This window comes from Amaranthus tricolor, chromosome 1, assembly GCF_026212465.1.
Source record: "Amaranthus tricolor cultivar Red isolate AtriRed21 chromosome 1, ASM2621246v1, whole genome shotgun sequence".
Classification (NCBI taxonomy): Eukaryota; Viridiplantae; Streptophyta; class Magnoliopsida; order Caryophyllales; family Amaranthaceae; genus Amaranthus; species Amaranthus tricolor.
The window spans coordinates 11,447,114-11,468,662 of record NC_080047.1 but is presented as its reverse complement, the minus strand read 5'-3'; the positions used below and the strand labels follow the sequence as shown (position 1 = coordinate 11,468,662).

Below are 21,549 nucleotides of genomic sequence, written 5' to 3'. Positions count from 1 at the left end.
GACCAGGTTCAATTTTCAGTCGAATTTAACCTAGTTTTTTCGTTTTTTCTGGGTCAGGCAAGTTTCGAGTTACAGGTTAAAATTCTCAGATTATAACTTACCGATTTTCAATGGGATTTCCATCAATTTCAGGACTGAAGTTTTCAACAAATCAAACTTGGTGTGCATAATAAAATCTACACCATTACTATAAAGGCCTGAAGAATTAACTCTGGATTTACAGTTTTTTCAACCACAAATTTTATTCATTTAAGTACCAAAAAATAGTATAAATTGTGTACAACCCAAAATTTTGTATAAGAACCATTACTAACAAAAAAAAAACCTTGTTAACATCAACAAACCTGCATCAATCAAACTGCCACAAGTTCCAGCAATTAGTATGCCTACTGATTGATTTCAAAATTTGATGAACCTCAGTAGTCAGTAGTAAACCTTATGCAAAGGACAGCCAAAACTTCTGTCTAAAATATTCCAATCAGATTATTATCAGCGTCTTTTAGATTTCAGCCACTCAACCTACTCCTTATTCTTCGACTCTTCAGTCATCTTCAGTCCTTTGAGAGTATTAGGATCCAAAAAGCTCGGCTGATTGGTGGAGGACAAGAGCCTCGCCCACATCCTATCAGTTATCACAACCTGGTTTTGCTTCTCAATAATTCGCTGCACAAAAAGTGGCATATACACTTCATTAAGCATGATAACGACCACCTTTGATACATATATAAAACCGAATGTCACAAAATTGAGTGGTTTCAGGTGACGTTAATTTTGGCAATTCTTGAGCATACTAAACTGCTGATGGTAAACTACTTTTCATAAATGGTGTCTTTAACAAGCATAAGCTTGTTACTACTTACTAGATCCTAAAAAACACTAAAATATACTGTTTGTCTTATAAACAAAGCTCAGGAAAAATAACCATTATATACTCCTACTACTTGGCTTGACAACATGAACATACTCGATACAAATCAACCTTCCGACAGTGATTGCTTGGGTGGAAGCAGAACAAAATTTCTGTCTTTTTCTTTCAAAATTTTTTGGTTGACACTATTTTGAGATAGAGATGTCAATGACATTACCTGAAATGGAATGTAAGCATGTCTACCATTAACCGAACCAACAGTGAATCCTGTGTATCCTGCCATTGCACCATGAACTGCACTTTGTGCAAGCAGTGTACAATAAACATTATCGGATGCATTCGCAGGGATCGCACGAATCATGTATGTAGGATCTGCCAAGAAAAATTTATCAGAGGCTGACACATGAGAGAAGTAGCACAGGCTCAAAAGAAAGTGTTTGAGAACACACCAATGTATTTGAGATTTATTACCCAGTCCCTCTGCTTGAAATAATCCTACAGATACAAAAGCTCTTAGTTTCATAGTGGACAAATGATGATAATGTATGCACATCAGAATATAAGCTCAAAATTTATGGAGTTTACCATTAACACAATCAACAATAACATCATTGCATTACTCATTACTCGATGCGAAAAAGTGAAAAAATCAACAAAGTACTGCCTTGGCGAGGTTGAGGGGGTGGAGGACGGGTATATGCAGCCTTACCCTTGTAAAGACAAAGGACACTGTTTTTGATTTATCAATGATTGCAAACATCATCAATTGCTTCACATATATACAAAATACACCTGATTCAATGAGTCATTTTACTATAGTCCATTACTATCCAAACCAAAGAACTGCGAATTTTTGGCTATGTCTGGAATGAACATACCATCTAAGTAATCAGGGGAAGGATCACACTTAAAAAGTAAAGCTTACTCTGTAAAGTCCACTAGATGGGGATGATAAATCATTATATAAAGTAAATATACTTTCTGGGTTTTCTAAGTGCACCAATTCTCCCAAAAGCTCTCACGAGTCACGACTTCAGTAAAAATAGTGCATTATAAAAAAATTATGTTCCCAGTTATCTAAGTATACCCAGGACTGGTATTGCAAGAGAACAAACTCTTTCAGCACTTTGAAATTTATAACTATATTAATCTCAAGGCCGTACACAACAGACATTAATTGCAAGATCAAAATATGTAAAAGATATAAGCTAATGAGATGATGCAACATAGCACCTAATAACCCACAGAGCGTTAAGATATTATGAACAACGCCCACCTTAATTTTTTGCGATATCCACAAACCAACATCTGGAAGCAGCTTGTTCCCAGAGGCATCCTTCTCATTCATATTTTGCATGGATTCCGAAAGGAGATTCTCTCCTGCACCCTCGGCTATGACAATGACCATATGCCCATTCTCTTTCAGCCTTTTCTCCATATATTCAAAGAGTCCACCGGGTCCTTCCAGATAAAAAGGTGATTCTGGGATCAGGCAACAATCCACATCTCGGCTGGCAAGGGTTGCATACTGAGCTATGAATCCTGTACAGATTAGCCAAATTCGCATCAGATTAACCTTAAGTTGTCTAATGAGAAAAAGCACTGACCAAGTGACAGTCAGAATTGTTGCTTAAAAACAGTTGACAAACAAAAAATTATACTCATTCCCTCCCCACAAGCAGTATATGCCCTATGTGGCACCACTTGATAACTTCGAAAAGAAGCAACTCTAGAAGCACTGTGTAAGGCATTCAGATAACGGTTTGCTTCTCAAGGATTATCACAAGTGCATTTTATAAGTTATACTTATCTTTTCAAATATACAATTAGAAATTGTCAATCTAGAGACTACTGTCCATCTTTTATAATCATGCGTCCATCACTGGTCTCAGTAGAATAAGGAAGCCAAAAAAAACTTACTTACCACAATAACGTCCCATTAGCTTGACAACACCAACACCATTTTCAGCACTCTCAGCTTCCACATGGGCTGAATCAATTGCTCTCTGTGCCGCCTCCACTGCAGTATCAAAACCAAAGGACCTATCTATCACCTGATATGTTCCAACAAAAATAAGAATTTTATTACGGTTGACATGAAACTTCTAATTAGCAAATAAAATTCCAAAAAACCAATTAGAAGAATGAAATGAGTATTACCGGAATATCATTGTCAATCGTCTTGGGGATACCAACTACAGAAACTTTAAGACCTCGTCTTCTAACTTCCTATAAAATTCAATATATTACTGAGCATTAAGAATAGCTCTCCACAAGTAATAAGCTTGAATTCGAGAAGATAAACAATCATTTCACTACCTCAAAGATCACAGATGCCCCTCTTTGAGTACCATCTCCTCCAATTATATACACCTTAAATAAAAAACTAATCTATATCAGTATATCACATCTTCACGGGCGGTAGAACATGCTGCCTTAGTAATTATTTAGTACTGATTAGCGTACCTGATTTATTCCTCGATCCTCTATGCTGTCAACTATCTTTCTGGTGTCATGTCCTCCACGTGAAGTACCCAGTACTGTACCACCACGTTTGTGGATGTCGTTGACAACTTTTGGAGTCAATGGTCTAGTATTTCGAGAATAGAAACCCATGTATCCTCCCTACATGCATTCCAAATACTCAGTTAATAGAGAGCAGATTAACCGGAGCATGGCCCTCTTTTAACTTGAATGCGTTGGTTATAATCAAAATTAATGAAAGATAACAAAAATAGAACCGTGTTATAGAAAAAGCTACAAAGGATTTTGAAGAAAACATGGTGCACTAATCAAAGAGAGATAAACATGCTATAGAAATGAACTTACTTCAATACCAAGTACTCTACTGACGCCATACATATGGTGCATGCCACAAACTATTTCTCGAACAACTGTGTTCAAACCAGGACATAGGCCACCACACGTCACAATGCAAGCTTCCACTTCATCAGCTTCAAAATAAACCTGTAAAATATCAAAGTTAAAGAGAGAATACTAAAACCATATCCCACGACAAAGCACTAGCCAACATTAGAAAAGAAACCAGAGCATATTAAGAGGAACATGAAAGAAAATTTCATCACCTTTTGCCGAGGTCCAGCACGCCTAAAATATGTCCCCCTTGGACTATCTTCATGAACAATAATCTGTAGGGGAAAACTCACATACTCAAAACGTGCAAGACAAGAGTCAATTGTCTCAAAAAGGACCAAGCAAACTTTGTTTCAGGGATACTGTAATTCATTTTATCTATGTAAGGTAATGTGGAAGTACATAATTCATTTGGTACAAATAAATAGCACCTAATTTTTTCCAAATTGAAGTTTCTAATAGCCCATTCATCATCAATGTTTCCTATAGCCTATGCACCATTTTCGAGTCACAACTCTTGGTGTTATCTTATCTCACAACAATTTAATAATATGGGAAACTTCTGTCTCAGTGCAAGAGAAAACAAGGTCCATCAGTACCAAAATTTCATCGTTTCATTTGTAATAACAAAAAGGTTATTTCTGATTGATCGGAGACAATATCTTTGTTTATGTTATCAATAATAAGGGAAATGTTACATAAATTCGACCCCCCAAAACCCCCCTCTAGGTGGGAGTCACTTAATGGCATTGGGGTGTAATGTATGTATTTTTCTAATTGATCCATATAGCAAAACATCATACACAACAATGATGAAATAACCTTGTGATATCAATGAATATGTAGTATGATTTTATCTAATAATATGTAACAGACTGGCAAAGACCCGTAACAAAAATCAGATTATTAGTGGAGCAATTCGAGTTTGCCCAAAACTCCTTGTTTATTCCTCTTATTCATGATATCCAAAAAACTATCTAAACATTACGAGGCTGGCTGTTTATGTAGCCTAAGCCCAACAACAAATACTAAAAAAAACAACTATCATAACTAACAAAACCGAAAGACTAACTAATAGTAAAACGTCAATAATACCCTTGGACCCTTGGACTCAATTCATAACATTACCGACCGCCTGAAGTTCCACCTTGCCCTCAAGGTGGATAAAAAATTAGTTGGCCTTCCACCGTTAGCAACGAGAATGAGGATAAATGGGTGAGAAAAAACTTCACAAAAATTGGTGTGTGAATTTGAGAAATAAAGAGTCAAAACTAAAAAATAATGGACTGAAAATATTTTAAAATGGGCTGAAATCCTCTAATATTCTTGGGCTTTGAATTTAAAGATAGCTGAATGGTCTCAATATTAACCAAGTATGATTGAAGCATTGCTGACTTCATCCTGACGTCATCTGTAATGTCATTCCCATGTTCAAAAGTTCAACCTAAAAAACCCTGGATAATGCCTTTCCCAGTTGAATGTTTAACTCCATTATTCACTCTGTCTTCAAAACCCAAACCTAAGTAAACAACTCCTTCACAGGAGATCCCTCTTCCTTCTTTATGAACATCATGCCGATAATCCGTTGTTGGTTCCTGGTTTCCCTAAGATACATGCTTTCACAGGAGATCCCTCTAGCGCCGGTAAACCGTTCCATGTTTACAGTGAGCCATTCTGATCTTTCGTTCATCAATTCTTTTTCTGTCTTCTTCTCAACTCCGGCGAGGATTCCATATTTTTCGGCGTCCTTTTGCACCGTCCAGGTATCGTCGTCGTTTCCACCACCTCCTTTGTGTCGACCTTCATTAACATGTACATCCAAGATTTTCTTTCTCTTCCTAGGTACGCATTTCCACTCACTTCTCCTGATCCTTCTCCACGCACCCCTACCAGCGCCGCCCCGCATGCCTTCACATGAGCCCAAGTACTCTCTTTCTTTGCCTCTTCTTTTACGTACCTTCTTTCTCTTTTCCCTTGTTATGTTATCCTGTTTTTTCCTACTGATCTTTTTTATTTCTTTACCTTCATCTTTTCTCCCATTCTTTTGTGTTTCCTTCTTTCCCTATTTGTTTCTTTTTTTGTTTCCCCTTTTTTCTTTATTTTCCTTTTTTTCCAGTCCATTCTATTTTTCTTGTGGCCTATTTCTTTATTCTGTTGTAACAGTTTCTTACTCATTTTCCTCAAACCTATCTTTTCCTTCTCCACCAAATTTGGGTACTCCTCTTTGTATTTCAAATCTGAATTGTCTTCCATCTCTTTGTCTTCTTCTTCTTTTTCTTCTACTTCTTTTGTTTTATGGTAGATAATTACCATTAATTCATCCTTCATTTCTTGATGGAGGATGAAGAGTGAAAATCCTTTTTGACTAAAATCATGTTCCGAATCAAAATGTTCATCACAAATTTCACAAATGCCTTTTTACCAATATTTCATAAATTCCATTGGTGGATGTTGATTTGAATGAATGGATGAAACTATTTTGGACAGCCCTTTATAACATTTCTAACGGTGAAATTTCAGTAAAACACCTCAAGATCCACTTCGTGGACATTGTCAAATCTTACGCCGTCTCCGGCGAGTTTCCACCCAAATAGTACCGCTCTGATACCATTGTAACAAATTGGCAAAGACCCGTAACAAAAATCAGATTATTAGTGGAGCAATTCGAGTTCGCCCAAACTCTTGTTTATTCCTCTTATTCAAAATATCCAAAAACTATCTAAACATTACAAGGCTGGCTGTTTATATAGCCTAAGCCCAACAACAAATACTAAAAATAACAACGATTGTAACAAACAAAACCAAAAGACTAACTAATAGTAAAATGTCAATAATGCCCTTGGGCCCTTTAACCCAATTCATAACATAATCCTACGTCATGTTTTGTGAAGATACACCCAAAGTTGATCACGATTTCAATATATTTTCTAACTTCAAATTACAAAAACTAACCTTGTGATATCAATGAATATGTAGTATGAGATCATCAAAAATGGTAATCTCTCAGTCCACTATGTTAAACACAAAATTTTCAAAAAAGCAAAAGACAATATAACCAACACTAAAAAGGCACAAGTCATTACCGACTGCTTAACCATGTCATCATCATCTACAAAATATTGCCTGTAACCAAGAAGATTTACGATGTTCAGTGTTTAATACTCGGAACAAATAAAGCGTAAAACTAATGTGCAAGTCCCAATTACAAAAAGAAAGAAATACTAGCTTTACTAAGAGAGCTTTACTTCACAACAGAATATGAAGGATTGTCTTGCAGCGGATTTGGATATGTCTGCAGAAACAAATCAAAATATATCAGAAAAAAAAAATCTCTTTTTAGCAAGAACTAAAAAGCAACTCTTTCCGGTTCAAAATGATAAGCCACAAATGATTCATTATCAAACTCATTGAGACATAATTTTCAATCAGAATATCCTACAAATATAAATCCTAGTCAGAGCCGTCTTTAACATTTTGAGGGCCAGGAGCGAAATTTCAAAATGGGACCCCTAAACAATACCAATATTTTTGATGAATAATTCCTCAATAAAAGCAGAAATAAAAACACTATCTTTTTATGCTTCGAGCTTGAGACCTTGTGTAATTAGGTTGTGCACTTAACCACCAAGCTAAATGCACGATTATTAAACAAAAAGCGGATAACATAAAGCATAATTATAAATTAGAGCCCATAATATATTTCGTCCTGACCCCATAAAATCTCAAGATTGGCCCTGTATCCTACTACTCATCAAAACGAACAATCTTGCAGTTTTTACATTAAGTCAAACTCATCCAAACAAATTACAGATCTAGACGTATTTTTTTATTATTAGTCAGGGGTAGGCTAAAGTATTCCTACACGCAAGGAGAAAAGAACCAATTCTTGGAAAGGTCTACCACTAGACTGACCCAAGATTCTTTTCAGAGGTGAATTTGGGTATACTATTAGAAACGATAATTATCCTACACCAAATTACCAATATATGTGCTAAATCCACATTATTGTTGGAAACTTCATACGCATACAGTAACTACAAGAAGCTAAATCCATTAATGGTAAGCATTACTCCAGATATTCATCCTATGGGCCATATAATATAAAAGAAGACATTCATCAAACTGATTAGCCTACAAAGTTGTCCAACATCACAAATGAAAATGATTGATAACAACACTTAAAAATATGGAATTTTCCCACATAAAAGAACAGAAGACATTGACAACTTAGCCTTATTTTTGATGTGGCGGATCTTGGTTAGTTTGTCGAAAGGTCATGGCTATCTTCAAATAATTTTGATCTAATTTTGAGTGAATCATGTCACCCGCTTATTTATGGGAAAATATCACAAAATATTTACAATTTCAGATGTATTTTCAGAAAATCGGAAATTGTCATTTACGGATTAAATATTACTTTTTCATATAAGGCATGAATTCAATTATATTTATCACCGAGCTTTCCCTACCTCAACCTACAGCACCAAGTACGAATGAATTGAAAAATTCAACAAAAGCGACTAAAACGACTAAAAAGATATGAAATAGGGTTAATTTTCCCACTTTTTGCATCAAATTTTAAATAAAGGTACTCCAAGAAATGGACCCATACAAGATATGGGACCAAAACAGCAAAAAATTCCAACAATCCACCGCGTATATATAGGCAAAAATTAAATTAAAGAAAGGCATAGAAAAATAAAAAATGGTTTGAATTAAAGCCGGAAAATAAGGGAAGAAATAAAACATACAGGAAGATGAGAGAGGTAATCAGACAAGTGAGGAACATCTTCAAGAACAAAGCCACAGTCTCCTTTCACAATCTTGGGATACAAATAATTGGAATAATCAGAGGCATTGTTACCGAGGGAGGATTTGACGGGGTTATTAGACGGTGCAATTGCAGTACAGTTGGAATCCATATCCATCGCATAGCAGAATCAAAAATCACTGAGAATGATAAGTGCAAGATTTCATCTAAGAACAATTAAGTAAATTTTTAACGTGTAATTGAAGGGAAGATTAGATAGCCGAAATTCGAAGGAATGAGAAGAATGTATGGCAAGAACTTTGTAAAAGCGGTGTGGAAGATGGAGAAGAAACGGTAGTGACTTGTGAGGGATTTTAGAAAGGAAGACGGAAGAATAAAAGTGACTCGTGTTGCGTGCTTAAACCTGGGCAGCACGTTGATGGTTTTCTGAAAATATGTTGCTTCTTTTGTTTTTCTGGTCACTTTTAGGGGTGTTTCGCATGAGAATTATTAGGGGTGTTCAAAAAAATTCGATTCCGATAACTCGATCCGAAAATTCGGTTTCCGATTTTTAAAGTTTTCTAAAATTCGGATAATCCGGGTCGGGTACCCGGTTTTAAAACCGGGAATTCGGGTCGGATACGGATCGCGAAATTTGGAAAACCGGGTACCCGGTATCCGGTTTGATTTTTTTTTTTTTTTTATTTTAATATAAAAAGACAATTGAAAACCCTAAATCAGTTCTTCCTCCTTGCCGTCTTCATTCTGTCTTCTTCCTCCTTCTTTCGTGCTGCGCCCGCCTGCACATTCAATCTTCCTCAATTTTTGCCGTCTTCTTCACTCTGCACTGAGACGCCATCTTGCTTCTTCAATCTTCAATTCTTGACGTCGTCATCTTGCTTCTTCTTCACCGTTCACGCCGTCATCTTTAATTGGGTAAGTTTGTTTTAATTTTTTTGCCATCTTCTTCTTCACTTCTTCTTCGATTTCGGCATCTTAGTTCATCACCATTTTCGCAATTTGGATTTTGTCACAGAACATCTTCAGTGCTTATTTAATTTATTTTTTGTCATTTTCGATTTTGTCACAGATTTATTCACCCATTTTCGGTAGTGAATTGAATTGAAGATCTACATGGATTCTTACCCACCGCTTCCACCATCTAGATTTTCGGTAGCTCTTTATCATTTGTTCAAAATTCTGATTTTTAATCTAATATTCTTTTTTTTTGTTTTGATATTTTGATTTTCGGTAGCCTTTGATTTGATGAATTGTTGATTTGATGAACTGATTTTCGGTAGTGAACTGTTGATTTTTAATCTAATATCATTTGTTTTGATATTGTGAACTAATGATGAACCGTTTGTGTTAATTGATTGTGTTGATATTCTGATATTCTTTTTCAATCCTTTGCTTTTTGCTTTACATTTGGAGAAAATAATTGATTGTGTTAATCAGAAAATCAAAATGATGAACTGATTGAAATTAAATGATGATGAACCGTTTTGTGTTAATTGATTGTGTTGATATTCTGATATTCTGATTTTCTTTTTTAATCCTTTGCTTTTTTCTTTACAATTGGAGAAAATAATTGATTGTATTAATCAGAAAATCAATATGATGAACTGATTGAAATTAAATGATGATGAACTGATTGTGATTTGATTGTAGTATTGTACAACTAGCGATGAACATGGGGTCGTCTTTTGATGATAATGGAAATTCACTACCGAATGAAGGGACTCAATTTGAAGAGAGTGTTGATCGCTTGTTCGATGAGTAATGGAGCCTGAAGTTTGAACTTATAAATTTTAATAGTTCATGGAATTATGAATTTGAGGAATTGTGGTTGTATTTTAATTAACTAATGCTTGTATTTTAATAGTTTATGACTAAGTTAGTTAATTATTTTAATATTATTTGAATTATATATTAAAAAATTTGATAAAAGAAATAAGAAAAAAAAAAAAAAAAACAAAACAAAACCGGGTACCCGGTTTAAACCGGGTCGGATCCGGAACACAATTTTAACTATCCGGAAAACCGGGTACCCGATTTTTCGGAACCGGGTCGACCCGGTATCCGGTTTTGAACACCCCTAAGAATTATGATACATGAGACTTATATGTGATATTTAGGATGACATTTTTAAAAAAATGTCTTATATTTTTATTTGGTAATATTTAACAATGGAAAAGGATTTAATTAAAAATAGTTATAAAGTTACGAATTTATACTTATTATATTTTGTCTTTTTTACTATATTAATGGCAAAATTGTCATTTTTAAACAAATTTAAATCTCATCCCAAATGTCTTCCTTCCTACCCTTAGGACGTTAAGAGGTGTTTGGCATGTGAAAATTGGAGATGGAAATGAAAATTTAATTCTCAAAAATCATAAAATACCATGTTTGGTCGGTGGAATTGGGATTGAAATTAGGGATTGGGAATGGGAATGAAAATTTTGGCCATTAATTCCCAAGGTTTTAATACATAGGGGCGCAAGTATTAGGAATGGGGACTGAGTTTTATTTTGAAAAGACATTTATACTCTTATTTAAAAAATTCACAATTTTTTTAATTTTTAATGGGATAAAATTGTCAATTCATATTCTATTTTCAATATATATCCACAATTTTCAACTTATACCAGTTCTAACATACCAAACAAGGGATTGGTAATATATTACAGAAATTCCCAATAATCTCAATCCCAATCCCACATTCTTATCCTCAAATTCTCATTCTCATATACCAAACACTCCCTAAAATAAAAGGTGGGACTTAAGTTGAGACTTGAAAGTCTTATACCCATTCCCCATAAACAAACATGGTACTTAGTTTAAGTCAAATTTCTACCCCTAGTTTTTAGTTTTTAAGCTAAAATAAAAAAATAATAATAACTTAGCTTGGTTAAATAGTTTTTAGTTTGTTGGCTTAGTTTTCATCTAATATACAATTAACACCTAATATTTAATTTTATCAAATACTTTTTAAATAATTGGCTTATTCAATTAGCTCAAAAGCCAGTAAGAAGAATAACATTTTCAGTTGATCAAATAAGTCGACTAAAAAGTTAACGTCTAACAAACACCCTTGCAACTTTTTTCACTAGCAGTTTGCCTCATTTACTAAGATTTTATTTTATCTTATCTACTCATTTTAACTATTTTACTCCCTTCAATTCAAGCTATTAGTTTCATTTGACTTTTGACATTGTTCATCAATCACTCTAAACTTGTTTTGATTTTTAATCTATAGATTATAAATAATTAAGTGAGATCTTGTTTGATTTGTTTCAATGCAAAAATCATTAATATCAACTTTTTTATCTTTAATTATGCACAATTAAATATGTTAATGATTGAATTATTGTATTCGCAAATATACCAAGTCAAATGATACTATTATAATGAATAAGAGGAAGTATAATTTTATTGACGCAGTTTAGTTTTTTTATTTAATGTTTACAGTTGTTAAAAAACACTTTATTATATTTTTGATACTAATTAAAGGGATGTAGTGGAACCTTTAATATTACAACCTGTGCATTTGTAAGTTTAAGGGTATATTTATCCCTAATCTTGAAGAGAGTCGGAGAAACCATAAGCCAAAAATAACTAATAAATAATAATGTTTACTTTTCATGGATGTCGCTTCATTCAGAAGGTCTATTAATTTATCACTCATCACATTTTCATTTTTTGAGTTTTTTCTTTCGAGCATGAGGTGTATTTGATGAGTAAGTTGTGCAAGAGGAAGTTCTCCAAAGCTAGTATCGCTGTTATGGTTTGGACTAAAATGTTATATCAGACTTGGCTCCAAAGGAATGCCAGGACCTTTGAAGGAAAAGTCTTATCAGCTCGGCTTGTGGCTAACACTCTCATCTTTTATGTTGCTTCTAGACTTAAGGATGAAAGGAAAAATAACCTTATTGTATAGTTTGTCTTCCTTTGTTTTGGTTTCTTTATTCTTTCTCGTGGGCGGATTGCTTTGTTTGTTGCCTTCCTTTTATGTTTTAGGTGGCGTTTTTTTTTTTCCTTTTATAATCTAGGTTGTAAAAGGTTTTTTTAGGTTAATATATCCTTTTAATTGCCAAAAAAATAAAATAAAATTAATGTTTACTCCTTATTGTAAATTCAAAGAAATTCAAGACTTTATTTAAAATTTTTATTCTTTATAAATTAAAATTAATAGACATTATAATACTTATATAAAAAAATAAAATCATTAATTAAAAACAACATTATAATTTGATACTTCTAGAAATTATAGGAGTAGCTAATATTTGTGTTTTAAAAGCTATTTCCCCCGTTTTATAATACTTACTACTGAATATGACATATTAGATGAAAAAATGTCACGTATTAAGTATTTTTTATATTAGTTTCTTACTATTATATTTTTATGTTCTAAATGAATGACGACGTCCCCACCCCCAGTTTGCTTCCCGTTAAACCCTCAGCGGCTCTACCTTCTCTTCCTAAATCATAAACCCTTCAAACAATGAAGCTCCTCCAACATCTCCGCCACCGCCGGAACCACCAACAACGCCGCTGTTACGCCACAAAATACACCGCTAAAATAACATCGACAACCATCGACGGACGTTCTCTCTCCGCCCATGTCCACTCCCCCTCTCTTCCTTCCGATTCTCGCGGCTTCCCTCTTCCTCGCCGTGACCTAATTTGCAAAATCACCCAAATCCTCAAATCCCCTAATTCTTCCGACCCTTTCTTTGATCTCTCTAACTACCTCCAATCCATAGCGCTAACCCTAACTCCATCTGAAGCCTCTTTAATCCTCAAATCAATCCAATATTCTCCCCAACTTTCTCTTCAATTCTTCCATTTTTGTCCTACCCATTTCGCCAATTTCCGCCATGACACCTTTTCCTATAATCGGTTACTTTTTATTCTAGCCAATGCAGCGTCGTTTGGTGGGTCGGTTTGGGTTGATAAAATTCGTGCTGTGATTCAAGAAATGGAAAAGGAAGGAATTAAGGGGAATATATCGACTGTTAATATTTTAATTGGGGTTTTGGGTGCTAAGGATGTTGATTGGTGTTTTCAGTTGTTGAAAAAATGGGGTTTACAGCTGAATTCATATACTTGTAAGTGTGTTTTACAGGCGTATTTGAGATCTTATGATATTGAAAAGGCGTTTGATGTTTATAAGATGATAAGAAGAAGAGGGTTTAAGTTGGATATTATTCCTTTTAATATGCTCTTGGATGCTCTTGCCAAAAACAATAAGGTAATGTAATATATTTCTATGAATAATTATTTTTGATGTTAATATCATATTTTAATGATTCTAAGTGAGAATCGGGTCTTGTCTCTATTGGAACAATTATCGCCCCCTCTCAGGCAAGGTCATGGGATAAAAAAAAATGATTGAATGTTGTCATTATATTTGTTGTAACTTGTACGTTTCATTTATTTCTTGAATTTCTACATACCGAGTTTGAACCGTTTTTGAGCTTGCTTAAGGTCAAGTGTAGAGTGATTTACTTGGAAAAATGTGGGTTATGAGGATTGTTTGATTAGTTTTGCTCTTTCAAAGGGGATTCAAGTTGATGTATGCAATCGCCCCCTCTCAGGCAAGGTCATGGGATAAAGTTTTTTTTGCTATGATGCTAAGTATAAGGATTCTTTGATGGTTTACCATGGAGTTTGCTTACAATTTTTGGACTAGATAATTGAATGTTTTGGGTGTATTCATGCATAGGAAGATTATAAGTATGCTATGATTGCAAAGTTTGACCTTGCTATGGGATTTAAACTTGTATCAAGCGGTGTGCAAATGTAATTCAAGGCTGGTGACCTGAACCAACTTGGAGTCGAAGTAATTTTAAAAATCTGAAGTTGAACAGTATCCAAAGTACTATAACTCACAATGGTGGATACCTGACAGAACACCCTCCCACCCCCCCCCCCCCCCCCTCTCCCACCCCCACCTTCATTGTACTCACAAACAACCCCACCGTCCCACCTCTCCCTTTGACCGTTGACCGCCACCTTGGCACCTCCCCCTCCCTCCCCTCACTTCAACAATAGCCCTTGCAAACCCCCACTCCAACCACCCCTACCCTCCCTAGAAAAAGAACCCACCCCACTCCTTACTAACCACTCACCCAACCACCTCCCCTTCCATGACACCCACAAGTGTAGCAAGAACAAACACAAACACAATATACACCCAAATGGTTCATGTTAATGACGGTGGTATGGGTGTTGGGGTGTCTCAATTGGAGGTAAATTGGTACGCGACTAGGGTTTTTGATTGTGGTTTAACGATGGTTAATGAAAGTGGTGGTGCTGGAATTGGTGGTGGTCAGTGGGAGGGATTTTTAGGGGAAAGGGGGTCGTGTGGGAGGGGGATTTCAGGGGAGGGAAAGTGGTGCTGGGATTGGTGGTGATTGCGAACCGAAGTACTTTATCTTTTCTCCAGCTTAGACCCAAGGTTCACCAATCCAAATCTAACTTAACCAAAAGGAAACTTACCAGGACCTGCAAAAATCATTGAATGTACACCTCATTAAGTACGAGTCCATTGTTATTGATTCTCTGTATTACATGGATTATTTAAAATATGGTTCTCAAAAGCACATTTTTCGTCTTTCCCCTCTGGGATAAGGAGAACTGATTGCAAATTATGATAATCTTATCTTGTTTTACCGCTGTAGTCTTCATGGGGATTTAGTGGACTGCTGGTTGAAGCATGTTTGGCTTCTATTTCAACTTTTGAAATTTTGAACTATGTTCCTTATATTGGATTCTGATTCATTTATAATGTCTGTCAAAATTGCATGGTTTTGTTTTACCTGTCTCTGGCCTAAGTCCTAATGATCTGATATACAGCTCTCTACAGGCTGATCAGGCTTACATGGTTTTTGAGGACATGAAGAGGAAGCATTGCGAGCCTGATGAATATACCTACACTATCATGATTAGAATGACTGGAAAGATGGGCAAGCCTGATGAGTCCCTGGCCTTATTTCAGGACATGCTAGGGAAGGGCTTTGTGCCAAATACAATTGCTTATAATACGTTGATTGAGGCACTTGCTAAAAATCGAATGGTTGATAAGACAATTTTTCTCTTTTCAAAGATGGTAAAAAACAATTGTCGCCCCAATGAGTTTACATACAGTTTGATTCTCAATGTTCTTGTCGCGGAAGGACAACTTGGCAAACTAGATGAGATTGTTGATTTATCAAAGAAATGTGTGACCAAGTCAATATATGCATATCTAGTGAGGACACTCAGCAAGCTGGGGCATGCAAGTGAAGCACATCGCCTATTTTGCAATATGTGGACATTTCATGATAAGGGAGATAGGGATGCTTTCTTGGCCATGCTGGAAAACTTATGTAATGCTGGCAAAACTGTGGAGGCCATTGATTTACTGGATAAGATTCATGAAAAGGGGATAAGCACCGATACTATGATGTACAACACAGTATTCTCTACTCTTGGCAGGTTAAAGCAGATTTCCCATCTTCACGATCTTTATGAAAAGATGAAAAAGGATGGGCCTGCCCCAGATATTTTTACTTATAATATTTTGATATCGAGTTATGGTAGAGCTGGAAAAGTTGATGAAGCAGTCAAAATATTCGAACAGCTCGAGGAGAGTGATTGTAAACCTGATATTGTTTCATACAACTCTTTGATTAATTGCTTGGGGAAGAATGGTGATCTTGATGAAGCTCATATGAGGTTCCGGGAGATGATAGAGAAGGGATTGAGTCCTGATGTTGTCACGTACAGCACACTCATTGAATGCTTTGGAAAGACGGATAAGGTCGAGATGGCTAGCAGGCTGTTTGATGATATGGTTTCTCAGGGATGCAGTCCTAATATTGTTACATATAATATCTTACTTGATTGTTTTGAGCGGAGTGGGAGAACAGCAGAAGCAGTAGATTTGTATGCTAAACTCAAACATCAGGGTTTAACACCTGATTCTATAACTTATTCCATTCTTGAACGGCTGCAAAGTGGTTCTCTTAGGACACGTAGGATTCGTAAGCAAAACCCAATTACTGGATGGGTTATTAGCCCTTTACGATGATGAGATACGGAATGGTTCCAAGCACCTTGCTTGTTTCTATGATCAAACTTGGTCGGAGCCCGGGATGCAAATTTTCTGTACTCATGTACTCATAATTTGTTATCTCTTCTCTCTATATTTATTGAGAAGGTAAGAAGTTACTATGCACGAGCACCACAATCACTCTAGATTTCGAGAAAGATTATTTTTATTTGAATGAACTTTGAATTCTCGGTTGATGTCTTATGCAGACTGGTGTTCTGGCACATGATATATCTGGGTCTGTTGATTGTTTGAGAAAGATTCACTCCTGGTCTTCTGCACTGCAGTCTTGATAAGCTGGTATTCATGGTTGCACCTTCCATTCTATAGAGATATTTGAGTGTGAGCTTATCTGCTCAGCCCTCGAAGTTTTTTCCATGTAATTTATATATCATGACGCCTTTGTAAAGTTGATAATTTTTAAGTAGAATCGGGTTTTTTTTCAATTGGAGCACTACCTACTTTCTGTAGGTAAAGGTCTCGGGGCTTGATCCTCTCCGAGCCGTTCTATTTCATCAGTGTGTCTTGTTCTTGTAACCCAAATTGTAAAGAATAAAGTTCACAGTTTAAAGATTTTTTTATTGCAAATTTAGAGTCTAAACATTTATCCCTCTTTATTTTTCATTGAAGTTTAGGGTTTGAAGTCACAATTCATTGGTTCAATGATTGATACATATTGTAGTCTTTTAGTTTATGAATTTCATGAATAACTTAAACCCTAAAAGAAGCGGGATAAGTTTATGAATATCATAATAACTAGTCTAAACTTAACCCCCTTGTTTTAGGTCAGATTCAAATGGAGGTCTCATTTCTCTACATGCATTGTTATACTATGATTCTTGATAAAACAAATTTATATGTAGTTTAGGGACTTTCACTTCATCAATATTCCTCTATACTAAGATAGTGACATTTAGACTCTCGAAACTCACATTAAAAAGTCAAATATAGCAATTTCAGTCGTTGAAGGTTGATGATTAGAGACATTGAAAATGGGCAAATTAAATGCATTAGGTAGTTGTTTTAGGTGCACAACACAGGACACAGGTAAAGCAATAAGCACGCAATCAAATTTACTGTGTACTGGAGTATATATATAGGCTTAGGGTGCCCATATAACTGCACAATCTGGCCCTCTCTTAATATCCACTCTTTTCTACAAATGTTTGTGGCTGGGGAATTGGGATCATCTGAAGCCCACTGACTTACGCTCGTTTTCTCTATTAATGCTCTTTGCATAGACTAGCTACATCATTTAGCTATCTCCATTCTCCAGTCACATGCTACTAGCTTCACATGATCAACCCAACACCAACTTCAATTATTTCATATTTTAATTATATTTTTTTCACCATGCTCTTTTTTATCGATATAAGTTGTCACCATCTTTCCTTCCTCAAACTCTGATCATAGTTTTTTATGAGCGGGATATATGATGATGATGATAATAAATTATACTTTTTTGGTTCAATATATATATATATATATATATATATATATATATATATATATATATATATATATATATATATATATATATATATATATATATATATATATATATATATAGGTTTTGGATCATGTGAAAACAAATTAAAGTTTTAAAAACTGAAAACAAATGTACATAAAAACTTAAATAATATGCATAGCAATTTTGTAATAATTGGACATGTTCTAAACGATATACAAACATGCTTAAAACGTGTACATATTAAGATGACATTTCTGTAAAAAATATAAACATTTTCCTTCACGAAAATATATATACCCTATAAGATAGTATATACACCTTTTGCGACAATATGTATATCTCAGTATGGTTTTCAGTTTTCACCACTTTACTTGTTTTTACCTAATCCTATATATATATATATATATATATATATATATATATATATATATATATATATATATATATATATATATATATATATATATATATATATATATAATATATATGAAGAAAATGAAGTTTATATGAGAACGGTAACAACGTAATCTCAATTGTTGGATAAAAAGAAGGGCAAGGAGCTTAGTATCTGGAAACTTTCTTCGGAAAAAACTTATCTCAAAAGTAATATTTTCTGTCTAAATGTAATTTTTTTGTTACATTGTTAGATTTTTTGTTTTCAATCTATGAAAAATAACATTTTATTTCGGAAAAGTAAAACTTTTTAATATAACTTAAAAGTTCATCTAATTCTTAGTGATTTCAATGTTTTGAGTTGAGTACTATTATACCCCTTACTTTGGCAAATTATCTCACCAAATGCATAATACAAAGACGATATATATAATCTCACTCAATAGTCCATACACTTAAAATATTATAATTTTTAATTTATATAATTAAAGATATTAACTTAAAACTCTATATAAAGACGATATATATGTTAGCCTTTAAGGGGGTGTTTGATATAATTTTTTTAATACTAAGTAAGGTATTCAATTACCATTACTACACATATTTGTTTGGTATGATATTAGGTTAACCCAATCTTTTTCTTGAGGGTAATGGATACCCTTACTTTGTTACCACTCATTTATGTTAAGTAACAAATTCCCTTTCTATGATCAATTAAATGTTTCAATTATATTTTCATACCAAATAACATATAACTACAACCCATACCCTTACCCTTACTCCTCTTTATCATTTTCCTTTCCATTACATTATACCAAACACCCCTAAATGTATTCTAAATTCCTAACTATTAGATACAACCACCTCAATTCTCGATATTCCTAACCTGTTTTAATTTTTTTCAATTACATTTAATTTTTTTCTTGTTTGGCATAAAAATAAAATGCACACACCCATAATTGTACTCTCTCAAAAAAAAAAAAAAAAACTCTCTCGGTCCTGTTTAGTTTGATACAAAGAGAATGTTGGTGTTTTTTTAAAAAAGGTAGATGATGGTAATAAATAAAGAGAAAGAATGAATTGTGGTCGAAATTAAAAAGAGTTAAAAGGTATGAATGAAATTAAAAGGAATTGGTGGACCATTGTCGAAAAATAGAAATAATGCAAATTAAGTGAAACGGACCAAAATGATAAATGATAGGAGTTGGAGGGAAAGAGTATACTCTTTAACTATTTTGTACTTTATAGGTTTGTTGTTTTATCAAGAGCAAGTGGAATATATTCAGATCATACAAGTTTGAGGAGAAATTGAAAATAAATTATAAAATGTGTTAATCATTATAAAACAGGCATAATGATTGTGGGTTTTTTAGACTTTTGATATATGCAAATTATAACTTTTTAATTTAGTTGAAAAGTTAACCTAAAAAAATTACCTAGAATAATACAATTTTTTTATGATTTTCCTATAATAATTTCATATATTAATTAATCATGGTTAATCAATAAGTGAAATTATTAAAGGAAAATCATTAAAAAGTTGGATTATTTTTATTAATTTTTCCTCAAAAGTAAAAACATACTCTAAAACAATTAAAATGTAAATCCATTGACTATTGGCATGCTGGATAATATTTTCTCAAATAAATAACCGATATGCAATATCTAATAACCAAAATTTCTATAAATCGATATTTACATCCATATTATATGTCAAACTTAACAATTAAATAAAACCAGATAATAAGCTAAATAAACCAACTAAATCTACCAAGTCAATAATAACTATTTAAAAAACCCATCTTATTTTTTTTAAAAGACTAATAAAAAAAAATAAGACTTAAAAAGTTCATATATTTCTTTCCGCATCTCATGCTGGGTTTGGCACGACAAAACGATTTTAGAAAGATCTTCTCCCTGTAAAAAGACAAACAATATGGTAAGAGTACTCTCTACTTTTCTCATTATAGTCCTTTTACTTATATTTTTTTGGAGAATCGCATGAAATACTATTCTGTTCTATAAAATTTGCACTCAATTTTTAATTTGCATTCTATTTTTATTTTTGATTGTCTTTTTACTTTACCCTATTTTCTTTTTACTAATGGTCCAATAATCTATTTCAATCACATCAACAAATTTATATTCTCTTTTAATTTCATTTACTCGTTAAATTCTTTACCCCACAATCTAACACCATTTCCATTCACAAGGTAATAAGCTATTAGCAGTGCGTAACGACTATCAAATGATAAGATAGTTGTGAATTACATAATTTTCAAAATGTTACTATGTTAGAGTACATATTGGCCAGTTGTTTACCATTGGCTTAAGTTTTTGGTTGAGGCTCCTGGATTATATGTTTGTAACACCGACGATGACTACTCATAGAGACTGTAGATTGGTCCCACAAACCAACACAGGTATTTCCTGCGCACATTGGCCTCACTCGTGTGCATCCGAGAAAACTTCCCAGGAGGTCACCTATCTTAAGATTGCTCTCCCCCAAGCACGCATAACTATGGAGTTCTTAGCAAATAAGCTCCCTAGAAAAGAAGATGCACCTTGTTGATATGAGTAATCTATCAATTCTTTTTAAAGCTAAATCTTAGATATCACACTAAAGCATTTGAATAAGCTCAGATGCGCACATCGTTTCTTCCAAGAGGGGGGAAGATAGTGGAGGACCCTAATCAACCACTTTTGCGCAATTTTCATCATAGCTTATGAGACGTTTTCACCTTCAGAATTCAAACCTGAGTATATGGAGTGATAGAATAGTGTTCTACCACTAGAATTGGTGGTCTGAGGGGCCGGAGTGTTACAATGTTATACACTCTAACATACTATGATAATTTTATACGATCATTTCGTAATTATAGGAGAAAGGACTCCAATAACTTATAAAGTGTATACACAATTTTTTAATTTAATAATCATGTGTGACAAACTATTTCAACATAAAGCCATCTTGCACCACTATACATTATCAAGCATAGGATTGATCAAAGGTTGGAGAGTGGTGAAACGATCTCCCTCATAAATAAGGAACCTCACCTTAGCAATAGCATGTTTAGAAGTCTCTAGCCACT

At 34.1% G+C, this 21,549-nt stretch overlaps 2 protein-coding genes, 1 long non-coding RNA gene and 1 other non-coding gene across 5 annotated transcripts; 2 read left to right on the top strand and 2 right to left on the bottom strand.

Moving 5' to 3' along the window:
• Nucleotides 1-216: 216 nt before the first annotated feature.
• On the bottom strand, nt 217-8,929 carry LOC130800189 (ATP-dependent 6-phosphofructokinase 3-like). The gene is made up of 13 exons (XM_057663588.1): nt 8,494-8,929; nt 6,988-7,034; nt 6,826-6,865; nt 3,955-4,017; nt 3,698-3,835; nt 3,335-3,493; nt 3,188-3,241; nt 3,029-3,097; nt 2,793-2,922; nt 2,145-2,410; nt 1,318-1,363; nt 1,086-1,240; nt 217-663 (listed from the first exon to the last, which is right to left on the bottom strand). Exons 1-13 carry the CDS (start codon nt 8,668-8,670, stop codon nt 520-522), a joined length of 1,488 nt encoding a protein of 495 aa, XP_057519571.1. The 5' UTR covers nt 8,671-8,929; the 3' UTR covers nt 217-519.
• A 172-nt stretch (nt 8,930-9,101) lies between these two features.
• Nucleotides 9,102-10,276, top strand: LOC130800196 (uncharacterized). Its single transcript, XR_009039381.1, has 3 exons — nt 9,102-9,428; nt 9,583-9,665; nt 10,164-10,276. It is a non-coding gene; the product is annotated as an uncharacterized LOC130800196 (long non-coding RNA).
• A 2,647-nt stretch (nt 10,277-12,923) lies between these two features.
• Nucleotides 12,924-17,166, top strand: LOC130800169 (pentatricopeptide repeat-containing protein At1g51965, mitochondrial). 2 transcript variants are annotated; one of them, XR_009039371.1, is made up of 3 exons: nt 12,924-13,749; nt 15,367-16,701; nt 16,803-17,166. XR_009039371.1 is itself a non-coding variant. In XM_057663567.1 (2 exons), exons 1-2 carry the CDS (start codon nt 13,000-13,002, stop codon nt 16,570-16,572), a joined length of 1,956 nt encoding a protein of 651 aa, XP_057519550.1. In that variant the 5' UTR covers nt 12,924-12,999; the 3' UTR covers nt 16,573-17,166. The 2 variants fall into 2 exon arrangements, 1 of the variants encoding a protein (XP_057519550.1); XM_057663567.1 differs by having other exon boundaries at nt 15,367-17,166.
• Nucleotides 17,167-21,092: 3,926 nt separating this feature from the next.
• LOC130801290 (small nucleolar RNA snoR114) lies at nt 21,093-21,183 on the bottom strand. The gene has a single exon (XR_009039552.1). It is a non-coding gene; the product is annotated as a small nucleolar RNA snoR114 (small nucleolar RNA).
• Nucleotides 21,184-21,549: the final 366 nt, after the last annotated feature.

What these genes read in the sequence shown, in the direction of transcription:
- LOC130800189 (XM_057663588.1), bottom strand. Translation starts at nt 8,670, where the DNA reads ATGGATATGGATTCCAACTGTACTGCAATTGCACCGTCTAATAACCCC. An exon ending in GGGCATCTGTGATCTTTGAG is followed by an intron (nt 3,098 to 3,187) that starts GTAGTGAAATGA and finishes TGAATTTTATAG; the next exon opens with GAAGTTAGAAGACGAGGTCT. An exon ending in GCTAATGGGACGTTATTGTG is followed by an intron (nt 2,411 to 2,792) that starts GTAAGTAAGTTT and finishes TAATCTGTACAG; the next exon opens with GATTCATAGCTCAGTATGCA.
- LOC130800169 (XM_057663567.1), top strand. Translation starts at nt 13,000, where the DNA reads ATGAAGCTCCTCCAACATCTCCGCCACCGCCGGAACCACCAACAACGC. An exon ending in CTCTTGCCAAAAACAATAAG is followed by an intron (nt 13,750 to 15,366) that starts GTAATGTAATAT and finishes AGCTCTCTACAG; the next exon opens with GCTGATCAGGCTTACATGGT.